We start from the raw sequence: 20,767 nt of genomic DNA, 5'->3' as shown, positions 1-20,767 counted from the left end.
AAAAAATATTAGGAAACCACCCTATTGATGCAAGAATGAAGTGTGCCTGAACTTAATTAACGTCATTATAGTGGCAAATAATTGATGCCAGCCTGAGTTGCACTACCTCAAAAATTTTCTAATTGAAAAAGAGATAGTTATGCGGACAGTATATTTGATAGGTGTCCATTTCTTGGAACAGTTTTTCACATAGTGCCAATATTACTATTTTCAGATTACTTGAAGAGGAGATCAGTGAACTCAAGACTCAAAATCAACCAGAGTAAATCATTTATTTTGGAATGTACCACAAAATAATGTAAAATGAAATTGTAGCGGCCTATATGATTTTTAAGGATATTGTAACCATATAGCACCGCAAACATATAGTATGTGATTCAAATACAGATATTTTTCTTTAAGACATGTGGCGTCTTTAAGATAGTGTATCATAATAAATTGTCCATCACCATTGTATATTGTCTTTCTGGACTTTAAATTAATTATAATAAAAGTTTACATCCTTAAAATATCAATATTTTTTAATAAATTATAAGTTGTATCTGAAGCTTCATATTTAAGTATGTACATGAAATTGATAGCATTGAGGCATGGGCATTAGGGCGGATCGGAAAAATCGATTTTTTTCAAATCCATCTGGCCCAATGAAAAAAAGTTGTGGGACCGATCAAAAATAAGGCCTGAAAAATTTGAGACCTCTAGGTGAACCCCTGACCCTCGCTCAAATGCAATTTAGGGGGGGAAGGTCGAAATTCGAAAAATATAGTATTTTATGGTCATTTCCGATAGATTTTGCCGAGTTATTGCCCTTTTAGGGCAGAAAATTTCGTGCATTTTGACGTATCTGCCACCGTTTATCCACAAAATGCCTAATTTGAGTCCGCGCCCGCGAAGAAAATATTCCAACGCCCACGCAGCGTCGCGGATACAAGAGCCGCAAGCCGATCCCCTCCCCTCCCCGCTCGCTTCTACCCCTCCCACGCCTCCAATACAGCAAAATTCATCCCGCGTATGCTGCTAGGAGGTCATTTATCTTTGATAATATAAATCGGAAGATGGTAGAAGGTAATGAAGGAAGCTTAGTGAGACGACTTGTCCCTTATTAGGCGCCTCGTCGGGGTTAAACAAATCGATGTTACCAACTTTTAGAGAAGTGATGAAATATTTTTAGATCCGAGAACGCAGGAAAGGAGACTACGGTCCATAAAAAGGCCTCTCGAGTGGCTATGAAGGTTTGCCAACTTCGGATATGCGCTCCAATTCCGGCTTTGTCCGACAGATGTGATTAAATGGATTTTGGGCGAAAGCCGCTCGCGTCCCCTCCCCGCAAGCTTCTCCCACGCGCCAAATGCACCAAAATTCACACCAAGTGCGTCTTACTTCGTTAGTATAAATATTTAATGTTTCAGTATCGTCTGTGGAGGAACAATCACGAGAGAATTTTTCAATTACCTGCTTTCCAATCTGTATTTCTTATGTCAGTGTCATTCCTCGTCTTTCGATGTTGTCAACAAAGTTTTGGTGAATTTCTTCACGAATCTCTCGTCCGTATCTATAATAAAAAGAAATATTTAACTTCAAATTTGAAAGTTCATCAATAGATTTTTGAAAATCCACAGCACTAAGGTCAGATGTAGCCGGAGGTACTGTGGTCTCTCTCCAATATGTCATCAGCGAGTAGTCCTTTAAGTTGATATTAAAATTCAGCTCTTTAAAAAATCTCGGATCGGCCGCCAAACGCATTCTTGCAACAACGCAAAATTCGGTCCTTAGATTGCCCTCCCAATGTTTATGCCGCAAATCTAAGTCAACTTAGTGCAATTAGCAAATAGACCTCTGTAAGGGATGAAATATGGTTTGATGCTTTCCCGGCGAATGATGTGGGTAAACTCTTCTCGGGATTCAACGAAATTTATCCCTGATAATGAGCCCCGAGTCGGAGCTTGAAACGTTTGCCATAATGGAAAAATTAACCCGGTGGGAATCCCGAGAAGAGTTTACTCACATAGCAAGGGATGCTGGAATTATGCTTGTAGCATAGGCATGATGCCTCCTTTTTGGGCGGTATTCACCATCGCATTCAAATCCTTTTTATTTTTGTGTATCTAATTTTCACTCGGAAAGGAATCGAGAATCGCAGATTTTATAACTTTTGCTAATCCTCCGACGGGGGAGGCAAACCCAAAAGTGGGACCCTGGTTCTTCAACTAACATCACACATTCCCCTCTAAACTTGGATTGATAAGTACTCTTGCCTTTTTTCATCAGACAAAAGTATAGTCTTTCACTCCATAAAAATGTAGCCCTTTGATGACACCCTTTCATACCTCTCTTTTCGTATTCACAATAATAAGCATCTTTTTCTGTCTACGTAAGTAATTCTTGCTAACTACCTTGGATGTTTCTTACGAAGTTATTATTTTTGCGTCAACTAAAGTTGCGGGGACGATCATTGGTTTCTTGGTTCTTGCATATACATCTATCTCATTTGGCAGACGCATTTTCCACGAAGAAGTTCCAGTTTGAGTTTAGTCCTGAATTTTTATTTGATGAGGAACGTAGAGATAAAAACCGTGTAATTTCTCTTCAGTTTCATTTTCTTCGGATGAATTGATGAAGAAAATTTTTGATACTATTTTCCCATACAAGAATTGACGATGTCGACTCAACGCTCTCCGACGATTCTCTTTTTTTCTAAGTTGTCGAGTTTCTTTAGGACTCAATCCAGCAGCCATCATAGTTTCGTCCGCTGGTCTCTCAACATACTTCTTCATTGGGGGGAACATTATGCTCCTTCTTGCACTTACACGCAAAAATATCGCATAATTTCAAATGTTCTTTCAAAAGTGCTTCAGGTTTGTACTTAAGCAATAACCCTACTTTTGGCCTGTTCGCATTTTCCGTAAGTTTTAGTACTTCCTGTTGTACCACTAAATCCATTTAGTGACACACATAATGGAAGGGAAGCGTCACTATAGTTCGCACACCTTTATAGCCACCCGAGAGGCCTTTTCATGGACCGTAGGCTCCTTTCCTGCGTTCTCGGATCTAAAAATATTTCATCACTTCTCTAAAAGTTGGTAACATCGATTTGTTTAACCCCGACGAGGCGCCTAATAAGGGACAAGTCGTCTCACTAAGCTTCCTTCATTATACCTTCTACCATCTTCCGATTTATATTATCAAAGATAAATGACCTCCTAGCAGCATACGCGGGATGAATTTTGCTGTATTGGAGGCGTGGGAGGGGTAGAAGCGAGCGGGGAGGGGAGGGGATCGGCTTGCGGCTCTTGTATCCGCGACGCTGCGTGGGCGTTGGAATATTTTCTTCGCGGGCGCGGACTCAAATTAGGCATTTTGTGGATAAACGGTGGCAGATACGTCAAAATGCACGAAATTTTCTGCCCTAAAAGGGCAATAACTCGGCAAAATCTATCGGAAATGACCATAAAATACTATATTTTTCGAATTTCGACCTTCCCCCCCTAAATTGCATTTGAGCGAGGGTCAGGGGTTCACCTAGAGGTCTCAAATTTTTCAGGCCTTATTTTTGATCGGTCCCACAACTTTTTTTCATTGGGCCAGATGGATTTGAAAAAAATCGATTTTTCCGATCCGCCCTAATGGGCATAGGTGCTTAGGTTTGCATTCCGAGTGGGTGAGTGTTTCAGTGGACATGGCTTTTCATTGTAGATCTAAATATACTATTATCAAAGTATTCTAACACCTTTTCTCTCAGCTGTTGGCAGTTCCTTGGTTTTAACTTCATTTTGTAGCCGCGACCAGGAAAAAATGTACAGAAAGCAAAATAAAATACGAGATTCCCATTATATCAACCTACCAAAAACAAATTATTGTTATTTTCAAATAAAACAAAATTCATATCATCTTTGAGTCAATAAAAGCAGGTATTCCACCAACTTTAACGAAGGACACCCACCAAACCCCTAGCAAACAAGTCATATCACTTGTTGCAGGGGTGCAGCTAGGAATTAGGAATTAAGGCTGGGGGGGTTCAGGTGCAACTAATACAGGGGTGTGTGGGGGTATGGAATTCCCACCAGGATAAGTGGTAGGTGCAAGATTAATAAATGGCCGAATTTTAAGATAAATGGTGAGTTTTACGGCTTTCTGAGGGGTAATTTAGTAATCCTTACACTACTATATTAGTAATATCAATCCATTTAAGTAAAATGGATTAAACTTTAAAATTTCTCTGAGCCCTGGGGGGTTTTTCATCCCCCAACCCCCCCTCGCTGAGCAACTTACTTGATTGTACCTATAATACGTAACTAGCATGTTAACTAGTTTATTCATCACATTCTGATAGCGGAATAGATTTAATCCAAATGCATCACAGCTACACCACCAAAGTAACCCATTTGAGCACAGACATTAAGTATCGATGAGACCATAACAAAACAATGAGCATTTCATTTATTCAGTCAAATTTCCTCACAGCCATTGTAAAAAAAATTAAATGTCAAAGACGTTCTCAACCGTGCAAGAGATGAAAGAATATTGTAATGCAGGAATTCAGTAATAAAGAAAAATTTCAGCGAACTGAGCCCTCAAATGCCATGGTTATTTACCCCGTTTGTGGTCACATTGGGGAATCTCTTGAAAAACACGTGTATGTACCGCATAACATAGAAAGCCATTTATGAATTGGAATCTCTCCTCCTATTTCTCAGATCAAGGTTTTTTTTGTGAAAAACAGACTCGTATATCACAAACGATTCGCGAAGGAATCGCCATACTTTCAAACAATTCCTCATGATAAAAATGATGTTGCAAAAAATACAATAATCAACAAAAAGGCTATAATTCAAATTTAACTTATATATTAAGGTACTCTCGGACGATAGGTTGCATCATCCCACAATACTTTCAATCCTATCACAAATTCTATATCCTATACAGCCCAATAAGCAATTAACTTGACCTATCCTTCTATTGCTTGCCGAGATTGAACCGAGGCGCCAACTTGTCAAATAAACATGGCTCCACGAGTGGCAACACTGTCGGGATTGTCGTGCTCTGCTAAAAGCTACTTCGATGAAAAAAGTACTGGCCATCTTGAGCGTAAAACGAACTAATATCGAATCTAGGATAGGAAGCTATTAGGAAATAAGATAAAAATGATAGCACAAATACAGGCTATACAAAGGAGGCTATACTTGACTAATTATTTTCTCATACGTTACTTGCGCTTGTGCGCTTTATTATCTTCGGATTTTGGATTAAAGCAAACAAATGAGACAGCAGAAGCGAATGACATTATCTGGCATAATAGGGAATTCGTAGATAGATGTGAAACAAGTCCTTGTGAGCTATGTTTTGCTCTTGTAAAATTCTTCCTTCGAGCACTTAATGTTTATTATTTATTCGCCGTAGTATTCTCGGTGAATATAAGGTTTCTTCTACTTCTGGTACATCAAGGCAATGTTCATGGTAATATCGTATTATTATATTTCGAAATCGTAACTTTCCACTTTCTCCTGTGTATCGTTAATGATCTGCTTTAATTTTTCTTTCATTTCCTTTGAATTCCCTGTATCCGGAATGCTTCGGATAAGAGTTACTTTTATTTTATTCAAATTTTATGTGGCGAATGAGACTGATGGTAAATTCTCTTTTTTTTGCAGAACCACACATCCACCCCACTCGATGACCTGGCGGCGAGGGGAGGGAATCAGCAAGGCTGTTTAAAAGTTTTTGTTCAACGCGACTACAGTGAAGGAACTCTAGTTCGCTTTCAAACTCGATTTCCTCCCGAATTAGAAGATAAGGTGAATTCCAATTCATTGGCATTAAAACCAGTGTTTTTTAGTTGTTTACGTCGAAAGAGATACAACCTGATGACTCAGAACATGATATAAATCGTTATGAATCAACCTTGATTTTTTTCATTTGCGAGTTATAGGCCTTGCTGCCAAAGGCTTTATTGGTGCTACGTGTAATTAGCATTGCTATGATTGTGTGACTAATGAATTGGGAATTAAGGTCTTGAAGGCATTAAAAGTTGTATGTTAAGGAGTACTCGAGAATTTGGGTTACACATTTTGAACATATCCCTATTCGTGGGGAGGAAATTTTTTTTCTTAATGACTTAGCAGCACACCTACAACAGTGGAACAATTTTGTTTCAACAGTTACTTTATGTTGATTGATTGAAAATATTCATTATAACTTGTTTCATGTATCATTCATAGATCGAGCCGCAACTTTTTGAGCAAACTATCAACACCATGAACTCAATATATGCTGAGGCGGAGAAAGCTGGCTGTAGCACTTATTGTGAAGGATGCATGGCGTGCCTGACTGCATATCTTATTTACATATGTACTGAAACGCATTATGAAAAAGTATGTTGTGAGACCGATGACATTTGTTAAGTCGTACCTTCAAAGTTTTGATAAATACTAATGTTATTGATTTTGTTTTCCAGTGCTTGAGGAAAGTGGCCAAATATGTAGTGGAACAAAACGAACGGGTTTATGTGCCAAGAGGCCTTCTGATTACAGATCCATCAGAAAGAGGATTAAGAGTAGTATCCTTTACTGTTGAACTTTTACTTGCATGTTTTATAATTAAAATATATATATTTGAACTCCTTTCTATACTTTGTGAGCACTATGTTGGACGAAGGACTCACAGTAAGGGAAACTTCGCAAGTCTTCAGGGCAATCAATCATTTCTGTTGTACTATTAGGTGAACCCATTGTGTACGATTTATTTTTGTTCTCTTGTGGTCTGATTTCCCGGTAGCAGGACAGATATTGCTGCCTTTGAATCCTAAATTTTAAGTAAGTTTACGTCAAAGAAACTTTCTCAATTAAGGGTGCATATATTTACTCATTCCTCAAACTCCAAAAAAATTTTAATAAATTTATTTTGAATCCCTTTCATCTATAATCATGAAAATTATTATTTAACTCGTATTGCAGTATGTACTTGCTAAAGGACTTTGCATTTCTGTTATGAGTTTTTTTTTTGTCTCGCATATCAGGAGGTTAAATTTGCACAGCTAATATGCCATCTGAGTATTCTCAAAATATGTGATTTGTTAATTAGGTAAGTATTAAGTTTTATGTATCCTTGTTCTTATTAATAGTTCTACCTTACCTTTTCACTCAAATATTCATAATTTTCTCTGTAGATTGGTGGTCAATGTTATTGTAGGAGAATAACAAAAACTATAAAATATATAGCCTCAAATCTGTTGTTTTGAGTACATATTTAGGTATAACTTTTCACTCCGATATTGGTAATAACTTAGCTGGAAAGTTATTTGTATTTCGTTTGCTGTCATTAACCCTCAATGGGGGCATGGAAATATTTCAATTGATGATTGGTTTCTGGGTTAATGCCGCGTCAACTCATGTTTGGCTGATGACAGTTTCAGGCGCATTCCAGCTACCATCTTTGGGTCCGACACGGAATTAACCCAGAAACCAATCATCAATTTAATCACCGCGGAAGCCTCCGTAATAATATTTCAATTGATTCTAAATACTCATTAAAACAAATATTATTATATCATTTTTAGGCCTAAACAAAAACATTTTAAGCCAATTGACGGCACCACATACTCAAACTTCCTTATTTTGTCGAAGCTTTTAGGATATGCTATTCACTATTTTATTGTAGTTTTTGGTAGTTATAGTGTGTAGCTGGTCAAAAATCACATATGTATATAAACTTTCTTGGAATGTGTCTATTATGCGATAAATTTGAAGGATATAAGTATGGAGCTGTTGTACATGTGTTTAGTATTACATACTAACCACGTAAATGCTAGAATGCTGAAGGGGGCTACTAGTAATTGGGGCCCTTGGAAAGTAATTTTTATATTTCACAATCCTGTGTATGCATGTTTGTTGGGGGAGGGGGGTTTCAGGAACCAGAAGTGTTCATTTGGGGTTTCATGTAAGCGTGTATGTCAAAATAATATTTTGGGGGTTTAAACCTTCAACCTCTCTCTCTTTATCCCTGCCCTACCCCTCTTCTATCCCTGTTGGCCACAACTAAAATTATTTTCATAGTTCACAATCATTGTAATAAATTTTGCTTTTGGCCAGCAGGTGTATGTATTTTTAATATTTTGTTGATTGCAAATATTTTTGTGCATTGAATGTCTACATAGGGCTCTCCGATAGGTTAAATTATGGACACCTGAAATATAGGCCTATGGCAAATTGCCACATATTCACAGGTCCAAGCTCTCCGTTTGGTGGCATTTGCATTACCTATGTCCACACGTATTTAACTTTGTTTGGAAGAGGTAGTGTTTTCTATATCTGGGTCAGTTACCTACGGAATGTCTTATTTTGTATGTGGCATTGAAGACAGTTTGATGAGTCTGACAGTAGAAGATGCATTTCACTTATTTTTTTGATTCCATTATTAATGATATTGTAAATCACACTTCACTTCAGTTACATCAACAGAATAGAAATAATGAGTCAAAATTGTCAGCTAGTGGATGTAAAAAAATGGACATAATTTAGGGATATGTCATGAGACAACATTAATCAGTCGCAATGGGGTAGTTTCCTTCATCAAAGAAAACGAAAGGCATTGATTGCGATTCATTACCCACCATTAGTGTATTCAAAATATATAAATTATATGGTTTTACAAATCTCAGTTTAGACGAATGGCAATGGTCAATTTTATCCTCATTTGAAAAAGGCCAGATTGGCGCCCATGCGATGCCACTCCACGTGACTCCACAGGGACCTAGTTTCTATGCGAGTAGATAGGAGTTTTACATCGTCTGAGATTACCAATGCATGTATGAGGCACAGAGCTCAGGGAAACATGTCTTAATAATCACCTATTGAAACTGGCTAAGGTCGGAAAGTTTTCTTCGTTAGCTAAGGTATTACTAATCCTTATTTAAGCCAAGCGCTACCTGCTAGGAGGGTACTCTGCTACCTGCCAGCAGCCTGCGTCGTATGAGCGCTCAAAGCCTCGCCCCAAGGTCACCTCACTTGCGGCATCGGGAACCAGAACGATGTCACACGGGGTTTTCCCAGCATTCATACTTAGCCGTCACGTTTTCGCACACTTGAAAACTTTCACTTTTCATTTAATTGCCAAAAATAGATATTGTCATTTAAAAATATAAAAGCGTGAAATACGTACTCCAGGAGTAATAATCTTTCGATTCAGGCAATAAAAAAATAATAGGAAACCACCCTATTATACGATATTACGATCTAGATGAGAATTTAGATGATTAGCAATTTACTTTCACTGTCAAACAATAAAATAAACATATTGAAATGAAAGGTAGTTGCACTTTTCCACAATAATGTAAATTGTACAATGCATTTCGGCTCACAGAGCCATCATTTGGTACAAACCGAAATAAAATATACAACTGTAACACCTCAATCATCCTTTATTGAGTAGAAAATTACCTCAACCTCAATGATTGGATTGCAATTTATATTTACCCAAAATTGCCACAGGACAACCACTTGTGGGGTTGCATTTGGTGCATCCACCAAAGAGTTAAGCAACATTTTATCTGCAAATTTCACTTTGTTATCAGGGAAATATTTATCATGAACATTGAGGGATTGTTGTATCTCATAGCCTCTGATTTGCATCCTTAACCTTTGCTCAGATTGAGATCTCCGTCCTGACAGAGCCAGCTGCAGCCACCCGCTCGTGACTCTCCCTCTCCCTGTCCACAGAGGAATTTTTCATGTGATGCATGTTTTGGAAAAAAAGAATGAAAGTGTGTGTGCATGTGTTTGTGAGTGCATTTCCCGAGTGAGAATGTTCAAGAAAAGCGAAGTTAAGAAGAGAAAAAGAGGCCAGTAAATATCCCCTAAGCACCTCACACCCATATGGGTCCATGGTAGGGTGTGGTGGGCGGGGAGGATAGGAGTGGGCCGTGATGCAGTGTTTTGTGCTGGAGGATGCAATGCCCAACCAATGGTGATGGAGATTTGACAAAGAGAAGCAATGGTATTTTTCTGTAGCCCACGAAGGAACTTGTTATTTATGCCTCCTTAGCTTTCTTAATGGATGAGTTGTTGATTTATGACTAGATGAAATTTATTTCTCTCTTTATAATTTGATTTATTGTTTTATATTATATATGTGTTGTTTTGATGATAATGTGTAGTGCACATGAGCCTCATAATGAGCCTTTACCTGATATTGGTGGCCATATGTAATCTTAAGGGGAGTAAAAAAGTCCTTGATGTTATGGCAAAGGAATGCAAGATTTGGAAAAATCCTTAGTGCTATACTATACCATCTTCAATAGTTATGGTTGTTTGTTATTAAATTTTATTTTGCAGTATTTTAATGTCAGTGCTGAAAAGTATTTTAATCATAGCTAATCAGTAACAGCAAATAAATTGCAAAGATTGTATGGTAAATCAGTGAAGATGGATTATGAGTAGTGGTATAACAGAGAAAAAGCCAAATATGGTGTGTGGCTGTTCCCACGTTTGTGAGGATGTTTTATGTAACTCTGTTCTTGGATTGGAGGAAATAGACAAGGTCATGTTAGGGATATAAGTTGTTGCATTTATATTGTAAACAATTTTTCAAATTTGTTTACAGGACAAAGCATTACTAATTTAATTTATCTATTGTAATTTGAAGTGCTTGGTATGCTGGTACATGTCATTGAGAAATGTCATTTTTGATGTTGTTTGAAATATTACCTTGGTAAAAATTAATTTTGATGCATCGTTGACTAAATTATGTCATCAACTTTTTCAGGAATATATTTGCCATTTCATTTAACCTGCTGCTTGAAAGATTAAGTGATATTCATACTTGCTCTCATGTTGATAGTGACTTACTGTGTAATTGAATATTGTTTTGCTGACATAGCTGAAATATAAGAGAAATTATGGCACTGACTTTCTTCATTAAACTTGATAACATATAATCCTTGTTGAAGAAAAAGACTCCCATCATGCTAGCTTCTTAAATAAATTATTTTAATTCATTACTTTTTATTTTATTTTTCATCATCTAAATATACTCCTGTGTTTTTAAATTTGATTTTTTTACTTTATTGTTTTTCCCTTTCACCAAAATGGAAAATTTTGGCCTTTAACACTTTAATTTGTGGCATTGATGTTTATTTCTGATTCAGCATTCCAAAATATGTATTTTTGATATTCAAATTTCTAATGTTTATTTAATCTTGGGTTGCCATGAGACTACCAAAAATATTGAGATGGCATGGAACATGTAGGAAGGGGAGCGACACATGAAACAGAAGTAATAATTGTTGGTGCTGGATTATCTGGGCTCACTGCTGCCTTTGAATTGTCATCCAGAGGATTTCGTATTTTATTGCTGGAGGCAAAAGGTATATCTAAATTAATATGGTTTTTAAGTAAATTGGTATTTAAGTGCTAATTCAGTGAAAAGGAGTAATTATTGTGGAACAAGTGCATTTGGAGCAGTGTTCAGCTAAGGGTAAAAACCTCAATCAGCAGTATCACATTTTTGTCATCAGCGGTTATTCAGTGCTTTGAAATACATAGGAAAAATATTATCATTTTATTTCATGAGAATTTGATCCGTGTATTCTCTAGTAATGGTAAATTACATAGAATATCTTATTCAATAGTGCATCCTAGTAAAAATTAATGTAGTATATGAATTTTTGTTCATTTATGAATAGTAATATCAATATACTTTTTTAAATTTTTACATATACAAACATCTGGCTCAAAAGAATTCATTGAGCTAAGCTCTGATTCGTTCAATTGATGTTAACTTGTTTATTGTTGGATTGTTCCATTTGTATACTAATTGAAAGGTGAAAGTTGGCCTTCAAAGGATGCTTCAATTTAAATACACTGCACATGTTAGCTGCTGGGAAATCTGGAAATTTTTCAGGATAGGAAAATGTTTTTCTTAAATCCATGGATAATAGGGTACACAATAGGAAGGATTCGAGGGAAGAAACTACCTCCCTCTCAAAATATAAAATATCGTGTTGAGTTGCCAACATGGCTCGAGTTGGTGGGGGGATTTGATGCATATTAGTAGGAGGGATCCAACTGATCAGGTTTGCTCGTTTAAGCTGTGAGAAAACATCTTACAAGATGATTTTCAAGGTTTTTGCTCCACAGTACCTAAAACTTTATCAAGATATTTGAATACTTATTAATATTTTACATCACAAAAAATCTTACTAATGGAATGTGCATAAGCCTGTCCTCCAACTATGACGTTCAAAGGACAATTATGCTAACCAAAGCTAGTTATGAATCCTGTGGGACAGTGGCTACTGCAAGACAGAGAGATATAGTAATATAGAACATTTAAATCTAAAAGGGAATATTAGCCACATTAAAATGGACAAGGCATTCTCAGCGGTGGGTAAGAGGTAAAGTCCCCAAACAAAAATTTCTCATCAACTGCACAATAAAGACCCATCAGTCAGGAATAACTCACTGTTGTGGGTGTCAGAAAGGCCAGACAAGTTTATTGAGAATTAGATTTTAGTGATTACTCTTCTTCTCAAGAGATCTAAAACATGTTCTTGCATTTCCTTGATCAATTCAAGGTTTGAGTGAATACATTTCATTCCTCTGCAAGCCAATCAAAAGTTGGATAGTTTTGGAGGTGCTTTAGTTAGAGGAGGCTCTAGTTAGACTCTTAAGTTGTTCAAGTAATGGTGAGGTTTTATTGGTGTAACTATGAGGGGGATAGATCCCCCCAAAGCCTGAGAGGAAAAAAATATTTAAAACTATTGTCTATTGAATTATATGTTTTTGTCAGTACAGCAATGTAGTCAGTACAAAACCAGTTGGGAGCCTAGAAGTCCTTATAATTTCAATGGCAGTGCACAATATAAGTCTCATGACTACCCACATAGAACACTGGAGTTCACATTGCTTCCAACCTAAACTGGAAATCGAAATTCCTGGTCATAATCTTGTTTGAATATTTCAACTCTTAACTGATTTGAATTGGATGAAAACAAAGGGGGTTAATATTTTAAGAGTATTTATTGATAGGAAAATATTTGAGGGAAAACACTACCCAGTAAATATACCCACTGGATAAATTTCTTGAAAATACCTACTCTTTACCTCAAATTGTACTGGGGCTCTTTCAATACAACATGAATGGTATAGGACAGAAAAAATCAAGGATGTAATAAGATCATCAAATGTTCAGGAAATTAGCATTGACTTATACCAGATAAGTCCATTTGTTTAAATAACACTTATCGGGATTGGTTAACCAAAAAGTAATGAAAATGTTCCCAATATATTATGTGGTTTTCCTGGCAATCAACACAGTCTCCCCAATGATGTTGAGACCGGCCTTATACATAATTGACTATTTTTAACAATAACCACCACGTTATACCTCATTAAATTTTTAATTCAGCTCTTTTCTTTTGGTGAAGGGCACGTTGGAGGAAGAACACTCACCACGCACCTAAAAACTAAATCCTTCGGTGTGATGAGAAAAGGTATGGAAAAGGCCTACACCGAAGAGAGCCAAAGTAGCAAACAGGGACCATTATCTGAGGAAGATGAAGCAAGTGCCTCATGCACTTATTCAGAAGATGATGATATGAAGCCTTTTGATTTGGGAGGCCAGTGGGTGTTTCCTTCACAAGCTCATATAATTGCATTGCTGGACCGATTGGGTATCCAGACTGAAGCTAGGCATGCTGAGGAAATGCGAGTAGCCATTGACTTGGATGTTTTTGATCCCAATGAATCTGAATTGGAAGGCGGCAGCAATCACATTGGCATTCGTGGTCTTCAACCTTACAAAGGTCCTTTCCCAAAGTTAACTGGAGTTTTTGATGTGATGGAAATGTCAAGGTTCATGCGTAAGGCAGGTTACAGATGTATGAAGAATGTAAGCCATTTAAAATTATACTATTTTGACTCATCAAAAATCAAAATTTCCTTGTATCAGATGGAGAGACTATGTAAACTTGCTACTGCAGGTAAAAAGTATGATGATGCCATGAAGGCAATGGAGGGAATGTCAGCAGGAGATTTGATCAGAAATAACTTGAATGGCACCGAGCCAAGAAAAATTTTCTATGCAGTCATAAAAAATATGTATGGTAAAGTATCCACTTCTACTACCTCTTTATTAGCCATGTAGACTAATCCTAATTAGACATGTAGACTCAAAAATAGACAATAGTCTATTTTTTTTAAACTGGTACGTAAGAGGTGTACCCCACTTTTACATGTCAAAGTTTGGGAAAAGCAGAAGAAGGCTTCTTTTTTAAATATATAGGTATATGTATTGCAAAGACATGGGCAGATTAAGGGGAGGATTTTAACATGGTAATATTGCAATTTATAAGGTAGCTCTTCAATTCCAATGAAAGTTTTAATTTCACCAGCTTGAAAAACAATTATTCAAAATGATTGATTTCTAAAAGTCTCCTGTCATGTTAGACCTCAGTTGCATTTTTGTTGAGAGGTATTGCATACCACCAAGGCACTGCAGAAAGGGATCCCCGTTAAAATGATATGCTTAATCCCCCTTGTGAAAGGCATTGGCGATTGAAGCATTTAGACATTCAACGATTATTTAAACCTTTCACTCACCATCTCATGATGTATGTACTCGAGTATTTTTTTTATATTTAGAGACCCCAGAACCTTAAATTGTAATTAATCAGGATTCCATAGATTTTGCTATTTTCGGTTCTCTGGCAACTACACCTGAGTTAAATAAATGCTAAACGACAGGAACTAGGTACATATTCTTGTAAACAGCAAACCTTCATTTTTGACTCCCATCTTTAGAGAAAAAGGTGCACCTCTATCACAAGTTCATTACAAATCATTGCTAGTTTATTAGTTATTGTCTATAGCCATGGACTTGGACATGGACAAATTTTTGTAATAGAGGATCATGCTTTTCATGAATCTAGATGTTTACCGGATTTCATTAGTGACCCATGACTTTCTGCCCACAGATAGGGACAAATTTTTAATTCTAACTGGTATTACAGGAATACAATATTCAAAATAGGTCACATAGGTTGAATAAAAAAATTAAAACCATCTTCAAAGGAGCTCATGGAGTAAATATTGGACCAATCATGTGACATAAGCAAGTTGCAGAAAGTATTCACATTCTCATCAGAAAAAATTCTCTAGTATTTTATTATCACCTTGTTTGAGGCATTTAGGTTGAATGTAGAGAGTAATGGATAGTGGTCTGAAATATGAGATATATTAACCTCAGTTTTCACAAATTGATATTCGATATTTGTAAAAATGTTGTCGATGGCAGATGCAGAGGTGGAGCTGACTCTAATGGGTTTGTTAGTTGTTACATTTATATTATATGAAGAAAGAACATCTAGTAGCTCTGATTTTTCTATAGAGTAATGAAGGAGGTCACAATTAAAGTCACCAGTGACAGCTAATAGGGGTTTATCAACCGAGTTGTTAATATTAATCAGCATGTTGGACAATTTATCAAGAGAAAAATTTAAATCACCACTTATGGAGAATGAAATATAGTTGAAATAATAATACTAGAGTCAAAAAATTAGACCTTGGTCACACTACATTCGAACACCTGTCCAACATTGAGACATCTATAAGGAAAGGTTACTGAGCTATAGCTTAATTTAACAGAAATAAGAATTAAAACTCCACCATTTTTTAGTGTGAATCGGCAGAAAGCATCGGCCACAACATAGCTGGGTAGGTGTAAAGAGACAAGTTAATTAGCCATGAGCCAATGTTCATTAATACAAATCACATCAGGCTGGTCTTGGGAAATAAGCTCTTCCACTTCAAGTAGCTTGTTCCTAAGACACTGAATACTAATAGGAATGAAGGAGAGTTGGGATAATCCATTAATTAACCTCACTTCAATAAATTACACGAAAGTAAGTCCAACCACGTTTATTACGATGGTAAGCGATACAGATGCTCTATGTCTCTCGCACGTGGAAGTCCATCTCCTTTGCCTTTTTGTCAGCGTCTCTCTCTCCAGCACCTTCCTGATGCTAGGTTCTGTGTGGCGGAGGCAGGGACCTCAGGGTCCCAGGGCATTGACCTCAGCCAGGTGCCTGGCCTTGGTGATGGCTCTTGAAACTAAGAGCTATCATCCCCCTGGCAGTGAGTTACCCTAGCGTGGAGAAGAAAAAAAAGGAAAAGAGAGAAAATTGGCAAATGTTTGGAGGAAAACGAAATTGGAAAAGGTTAGAGTTGGTATTCCAACAGATGCTGAGGGAAACGGACGCATCTCTTAGGGCGGCCGCTACGCTGCATGTGTTCTGCCCCTTGAGGTGCATGTATAATAGTATACTATCCCACATATAGTATACTACCCTGTAGGGTTATCAGCTGGTGGGATGCCAGTAGATGGCAACACCTGGGCTGATGGCTGCCTCCTGGTGATGAGGATTTTGCTCTTCTCCTCAGGGATGATTGGCTCTTCAGAGATGATGTAGGCAGGTTTCAGGCGGTCAATGGCAATGTTAGCATCGCGGTTTGGCAAACGTACTTTGTAGATTTTACCATCCCGATGTAGGACCTTGTATGGGCCATTGTAAGGGGCCTGGAGGGCACAATGGCTTGAATCATGACACCCAAAATCGTGGAACGTTGATGACAGGTCCTTAAAGATAAAGGCATGTCGTGTGCCATGGCGTGCTGCTGGTCAAGGACTCAGGCCTCGAAAGTGTTCCTGGAGCTGGGAGGTGAAATAGGTGGTGTTGGGGGTGGAGCCACTAGTGGAGGAGAGGAACTCGCCTGGAAGTTGTAGTGGCTTGCCGTATACGAGCTCTGCTGGGGTGGCTTGAATATCCTCCTTCAGTGGAGATCGGAAACCCAAAAGAATTGCAGGCAGTACATACACCCACTGCTCTGTTGTGTTGTGGCAGCAGATGGCAGATTTTAATTGGCGGTGGAAGCACTCCCCCATCCCATTTGCTGCCGGACGATATGCTGATATCCTCAAGTGGACTGCACCGAATATAGTTAGTGGGCCCTTTTCGCTCTGTAGCGTTAAGGTGTTTTTCCCCGTCCCCTCCCTTCCGCTCCTATCCTTTCCCAGAGGCGTCAGCAGGCTCCCATCGAAGCGGCGCCTCTATCCTTTTTCCTTCCTCTCCAGCCCCTCCCCGGGTGATCGGGCGTATAAGCCTCGGGCTTGGATCCCGGCCCCGGTGTGTTGTTTCCTTGAGAGGGTTCACCTAGAACCCTCATATTTCTTTCTTGCACCGAATATATTGGAGAGCTGGCGGAAAAGGGCACTCTCAAATTGGCTGCCTTGGCCTGTGGTGATTTGCTGAGGCATGCTGAAGCATGACAACCAATCCCGAAGGAAGGCATGTGCCACAGTTTCAGCGGAGATGGGCCACAGGAATGGCCTCAGGGCACCATGTAAAGCGGTCTACACATGTGAGGCAGTAGCGATAACCACGGCAGATGGGGAGGGGACCAACAAGATTAATATGAACATGTCCAAATCTCCTTCCTGGCAGAGTGAAATCAGAGAGGGGTGAGGAGACGTGCCATGTTAATTTGGATCGCTGGCAGGGGAAGCACGAACAAGCCCACTGATGGCAATCTTTGTTTATTGATGGCCACACAAAACGAGTAGTCACTAATTTGGTGGCGGCTATCACTCCAGGGAGTGCAAGGTTATGGATTGAACTGAATGCTTGGCGACGGAAAGCTGGTGTGACATATGGTCGAACATTTGATGTTGATGTATCACACATTAATTGCACACTGCACCTGGGGATCTGCACTTTCTTGAGGATTAAAGCTGTCTGGGAGTTGAGAAGGGAGGCCAGATCCTCATCAGTGGAAACGAGACTCCAGAGCGGGCTCGCAAGGATACACTCCTGGGACAGGGACTATAAGCAAGAGCTTTTCTCCTCTGCACCCAGAAGGGGAAGGACGGAAAGGAACAAGGAAGGAGGCGCCGCTGCGATGGGAGCCCAACGATGCCTCCTGGGAGGGGATAGGGAAGGAAGGGAAGGGACAAGGAATTCCGCACCGTCACAAAGGCGGGCAGGTCCTACTACTAACGAAACCAAGCTTACGCAATTAATATTCTACCGATCCTAGTGGATTTTCCTATGAGGAAGAAAAATCCATCGATCGAATCGGTAGATATCCCCGTCAGTCTCCAAAGAATGACCTAGTGCCTCAAAATCAATAGCACGAGTCCCTTCCTCAATCCGGGACAAGGCGTCCGCAAGAACATTGGCGGCCCCCACTATGTGTCAGATATTCATTGAAAATTGGCCTATCAAGTCAAGGTAGCAGAATTGCCGGGGTGAGCACTTATCAGACTTTTGATGGAATGCATATATTAACGGCTTGTGGTCCGTGAATATCGTGAAAGTTCACCCTTCTAACATGTGTTTGAAGTAGCGAACCCCACAGCAAATGGCCAATAGTTCTCTATCATATGGGCTATAATTCTTATCTGCGCCATTAAGTTTTTTTAGAAAAGAAACCCAATGGTTTCCAGCCAGTGTCGGTTTTTTGTTGAAGAACTGCCCCCAGGGTAAAATCCGAGGTGTTGGTGAAAAGGCCTAGGGGGAGGGAAGGAACAGGGTGGGTGAGGGGGGCAAAGTCTTTGCACTTTTGGAATGAGAGGCACAATTCAGGCATCCATGTAATCTCATCATTTCCTCGCACTCTATTATGCAATAAATCATTAAGTGGTGCCTGTAATGATGCCGATTTGGGTAGAAGACGTCTGTAAAAGTTTACCATACCCAAAAACTGGGATAACTGTTTGATTGTCACCTGCTCAGGAAATTCTTGGATTGCACCAACCTTGTCTTTTAATGTCTTAGTGCCATCAACACTGACACTATAACCTAAAAATGTCACTTGAGACACGCCAAAAACACACTTAGAAGGATTGATAACAACACCGTAATCACTGAGCCTAAGGAAAAGTTCGCTTAGGTGGTGCTCATGCTGCTCATCCTCGTCTTTAGAGACGATCAAAATATTGTCCAGGTAGGCGTAGGTAAAATTGAGGCCTCTGAGCACCTTGTCAATGAACCTTTGAAATGTCCTCGCCGCATTGCGGAGTCCATACGACATGAATGGAAATTCTAAAAGTCCAAAAAGTGTGGTAATGGCGGTTACGGTAACCATACCCAGGGGCACAGCTAGGAATTAAGCCTGGGGGGGGTTAAGGTGCAACTAATACCGGGGTGTATGGGGGTATGGTATACCCACCAAGATAAGCGATAGGTACGAGATTAATAAATTGTGGAATTTTAAAGATAAATGGTTCAAAACGGTGAGTTTTACGGCTTTCTGAGGGATATTTTACTCATCCTTACTCTAATGTATTAGTAACATCAATCCTATTAAGTAAAATGGATTAAATTTAAAAATTTCTCGGAGCTCTGGGGGGGTTTTATCCCCCAAAACCCCCCCCCCTCGCTGTGCCACTGATCATACCATAACTTGAACTCTTTAGGTACATACCGTAACCGCCATTACCACACCTTTCGGACTTTTTGAATTTCCATTCATGTTGTATAGACTCCGCAATGCAGCAAGGACATTTCAAAGGTTCATTGATGAGGTGCTCAGAGGCCTCGATTGTACCTACTTGAAACTAAGAGCTCCACCAAAATGAAGGACGTTCAGATTTCGTGCTGGCTCACCAGCAGTTTTGGCCAAGGTTTGGGAAAAAATAAGTTTCCCCATAAAACATATTTAGGACAGAATAGAAAGAGTCGTTAATGCCATCACTAGTAGACAGGCGAAACATTCAGTGTGTTCAATGACTTCACTTACTGAGGTCACTTTGGAAAGGAATTTCATTACAAAGTTGAAAATACATAGAATAAACATCACTTAGGAGACAAATCCCAGGTGGCTCCATCGGACACTGGCCTCAGTCTGTTACCTAGGTCGCAACAGATTAAACCGAAATTAACAGTTCCAAGACCTTGAGTACATCTTTTTTGTAGCAACTCATTCGACTCTGCTGCCATCAAAGGGGCACATGAACCAGCACATCCCATTGGCAGTAGATATAAATCCCCAGCCAGGGTATTATAATATATAATTATATGGTCATAAAATACCTATGTATAATTAATGTTTTACTCAGAATCAGAGAAAAAGTGGATCGTTTTTTCAAATTTTGCAAAATTCAAAACAGAAAAATTTTATTCTTAATTTCAAGTGCACTAAGATATCAGTTATTTAAATACCAAATTTTATTTAAAATTAACTCAGGGGCCAATCCAGATGAAATGTCAGCCCTTTTTCTTCTGACCCATTCGAATGCTGGAGAAGGTTTTCTCAATCAATGCAGGGCTGCACTTCATGGATTAGGAACAAGATGTGTGGAGGCAAGTAAGGTATAGATACTTCAAAGGATAATTATTCTTATGAGTGTACATCGCCTAAGTGTGAATACAGCTCTTTTTCTACCACAGTATAAAATAAATCATTTTCTCAATTCTACTTAAATGATGACTGCAATGTTCAAGTACAGGCATATGATATTGCAGTCAATAACCCCAGATTGACATCATCCCCAGCATACCTCCTATATGCTGTAAATCTTCCTGAGTGCCACTTCCATCGCCAAATTCAAAGATGAGAGAGTAAAGCTGTTTTTACAATACATTTATAATTGCTTCAATTTAGTTTTACTCCAATTTTTCAATGAGTCTATTAACAAGAGAATTTTTGTCCATGGGCTACAAGGCTCTTGAAATGTGGACCAATGGTTGGGAACCACTGAGCTAGAGTTGTTATTCATT

At 38.7% G+C, this 20,767-nt stretch overlaps 3 protein-coding genes across 5 annotated transcripts in view; all 3 read left to right on the top strand.

Moving 5' to 3' along the window:
- Nucleotides 1-509, top strand: part of LOC124153447 — a 76,813-nt gene extending 76,304 nt beyond the window's left edge. For all 3 annotated transcript variants that reach the window (XM_046526603.1, XM_046526602.1, XM_046526601.1), the window contains one exon: nucleotides 215-509. In XM_046526603.1, coding sequence (XP_046382559.1) covers nucleotides 215-266 — 52 coding nt within the window. In that variant the 3' untranslated portion in view covers nucleotides 267-509. The remainder of the gene's footprint in view (nucleotides 1-214) is intronic.
- Nucleotides 510-5,254: 4,745 nt separating this feature from the next.
- LOC124153446 (golgin subfamily A member 7) lies at nucleotides 5,255-10,990 on the top strand. The gene is made up of 5 exons (XM_046526600.1): nucleotides 5,255-5,454; nucleotides 5,649-5,792; nucleotides 6,216-6,368; nucleotides 6,452-6,553; nucleotides 9,641-10,990. Exons 1-5 carry the CDS (start codon nucleotides 5,446-5,448, stop codon nucleotides 9,686-9,688), a joined length of 456 nt encoding a protein of 151 aa, XP_046382556.1. The 5' UTR covers nucleotides 5,255-5,445; the 3' UTR covers nucleotides 9,689-10,990.
- Nucleotides 10,991-11,102: 112 nt separating this feature from the next.
- On the top strand, nucleotides 11,103-20,747 carry LOC124153444 (amine oxidase [flavin-containing] A-like). Its single transcript, XM_046526598.1, has 4 exons — nucleotides 11,103-11,356; nucleotides 13,418-13,857; nucleotides 13,942-14,095; nucleotides 20,235-20,747. Exons 1-4 carry the CDS (start codon nucleotides 11,227-11,229, stop codon nucleotides 20,363-20,365), a joined length of 855 nt encoding a protein of 284 aa, XP_046382554.1. The 5' UTR covers nucleotides 11,103-11,226; the 3' UTR covers nucleotides 20,366-20,747.
- The last annotated feature ends 20 nt before the right edge of the window (nucleotides 20,748-20,767 follow it).

Source organism: Ischnura elegans, chromosome 2 (genome assembly GCF_921293095.1).
Source record: "Ischnura elegans chromosome 2, ioIscEleg1.1, whole genome shotgun sequence".
Classification (NCBI taxonomy): domain Eukaryota; kingdom Metazoa; phylum Arthropoda; class Insecta; order Odonata; family Coenagrionidae; genus Ischnura; species Ischnura elegans.
This window is presented reverse-complemented; position numbering and strand designations above follow the sequence as displayed.

Excerpts from the sequence above, each read along its gene's own strand:
- LOC124153446 (XM_046526600.1), top strand. Across the intron at positions 6,369-6,451 it reads CTGAAACGCATTATGAAAAA|TGCTTGAGGAAAGTGGCCAA; the intron begins GTATGTTGTGAG and ends TTTGTTTTCCAG. Across the intron at positions 6,554-9,640 it reads CAGAAAGAGGATTAAGAGTA|ATTGAGATCTCCGTCCTGAC; the intron begins GTATCCTTTACT and ends ACCTTTGCTCAG.
- LOC124153444 (XM_046526598.1), top strand. The coding sequence starts at position 11,227 with ATGGAACATGTAGGAAGGGGAGCGACACATGAAACAGAAGTAATAATT. Across the intron at positions 11,357-13,417 it reads TTTATTGCTGGAGGCAAAAG|GGCACGTTGGAGGAAGAACA; the intron begins GTATATCTAAAT and ends CTTTTGGTGAAG. Across the intron at positions 14,096-20,234 it reads AGTCATAAAAAATATGTATG|GGGCCAATCCAGATGAAATG; the intron begins GTAAAGTATCCA and ends AAATTAACTCAG.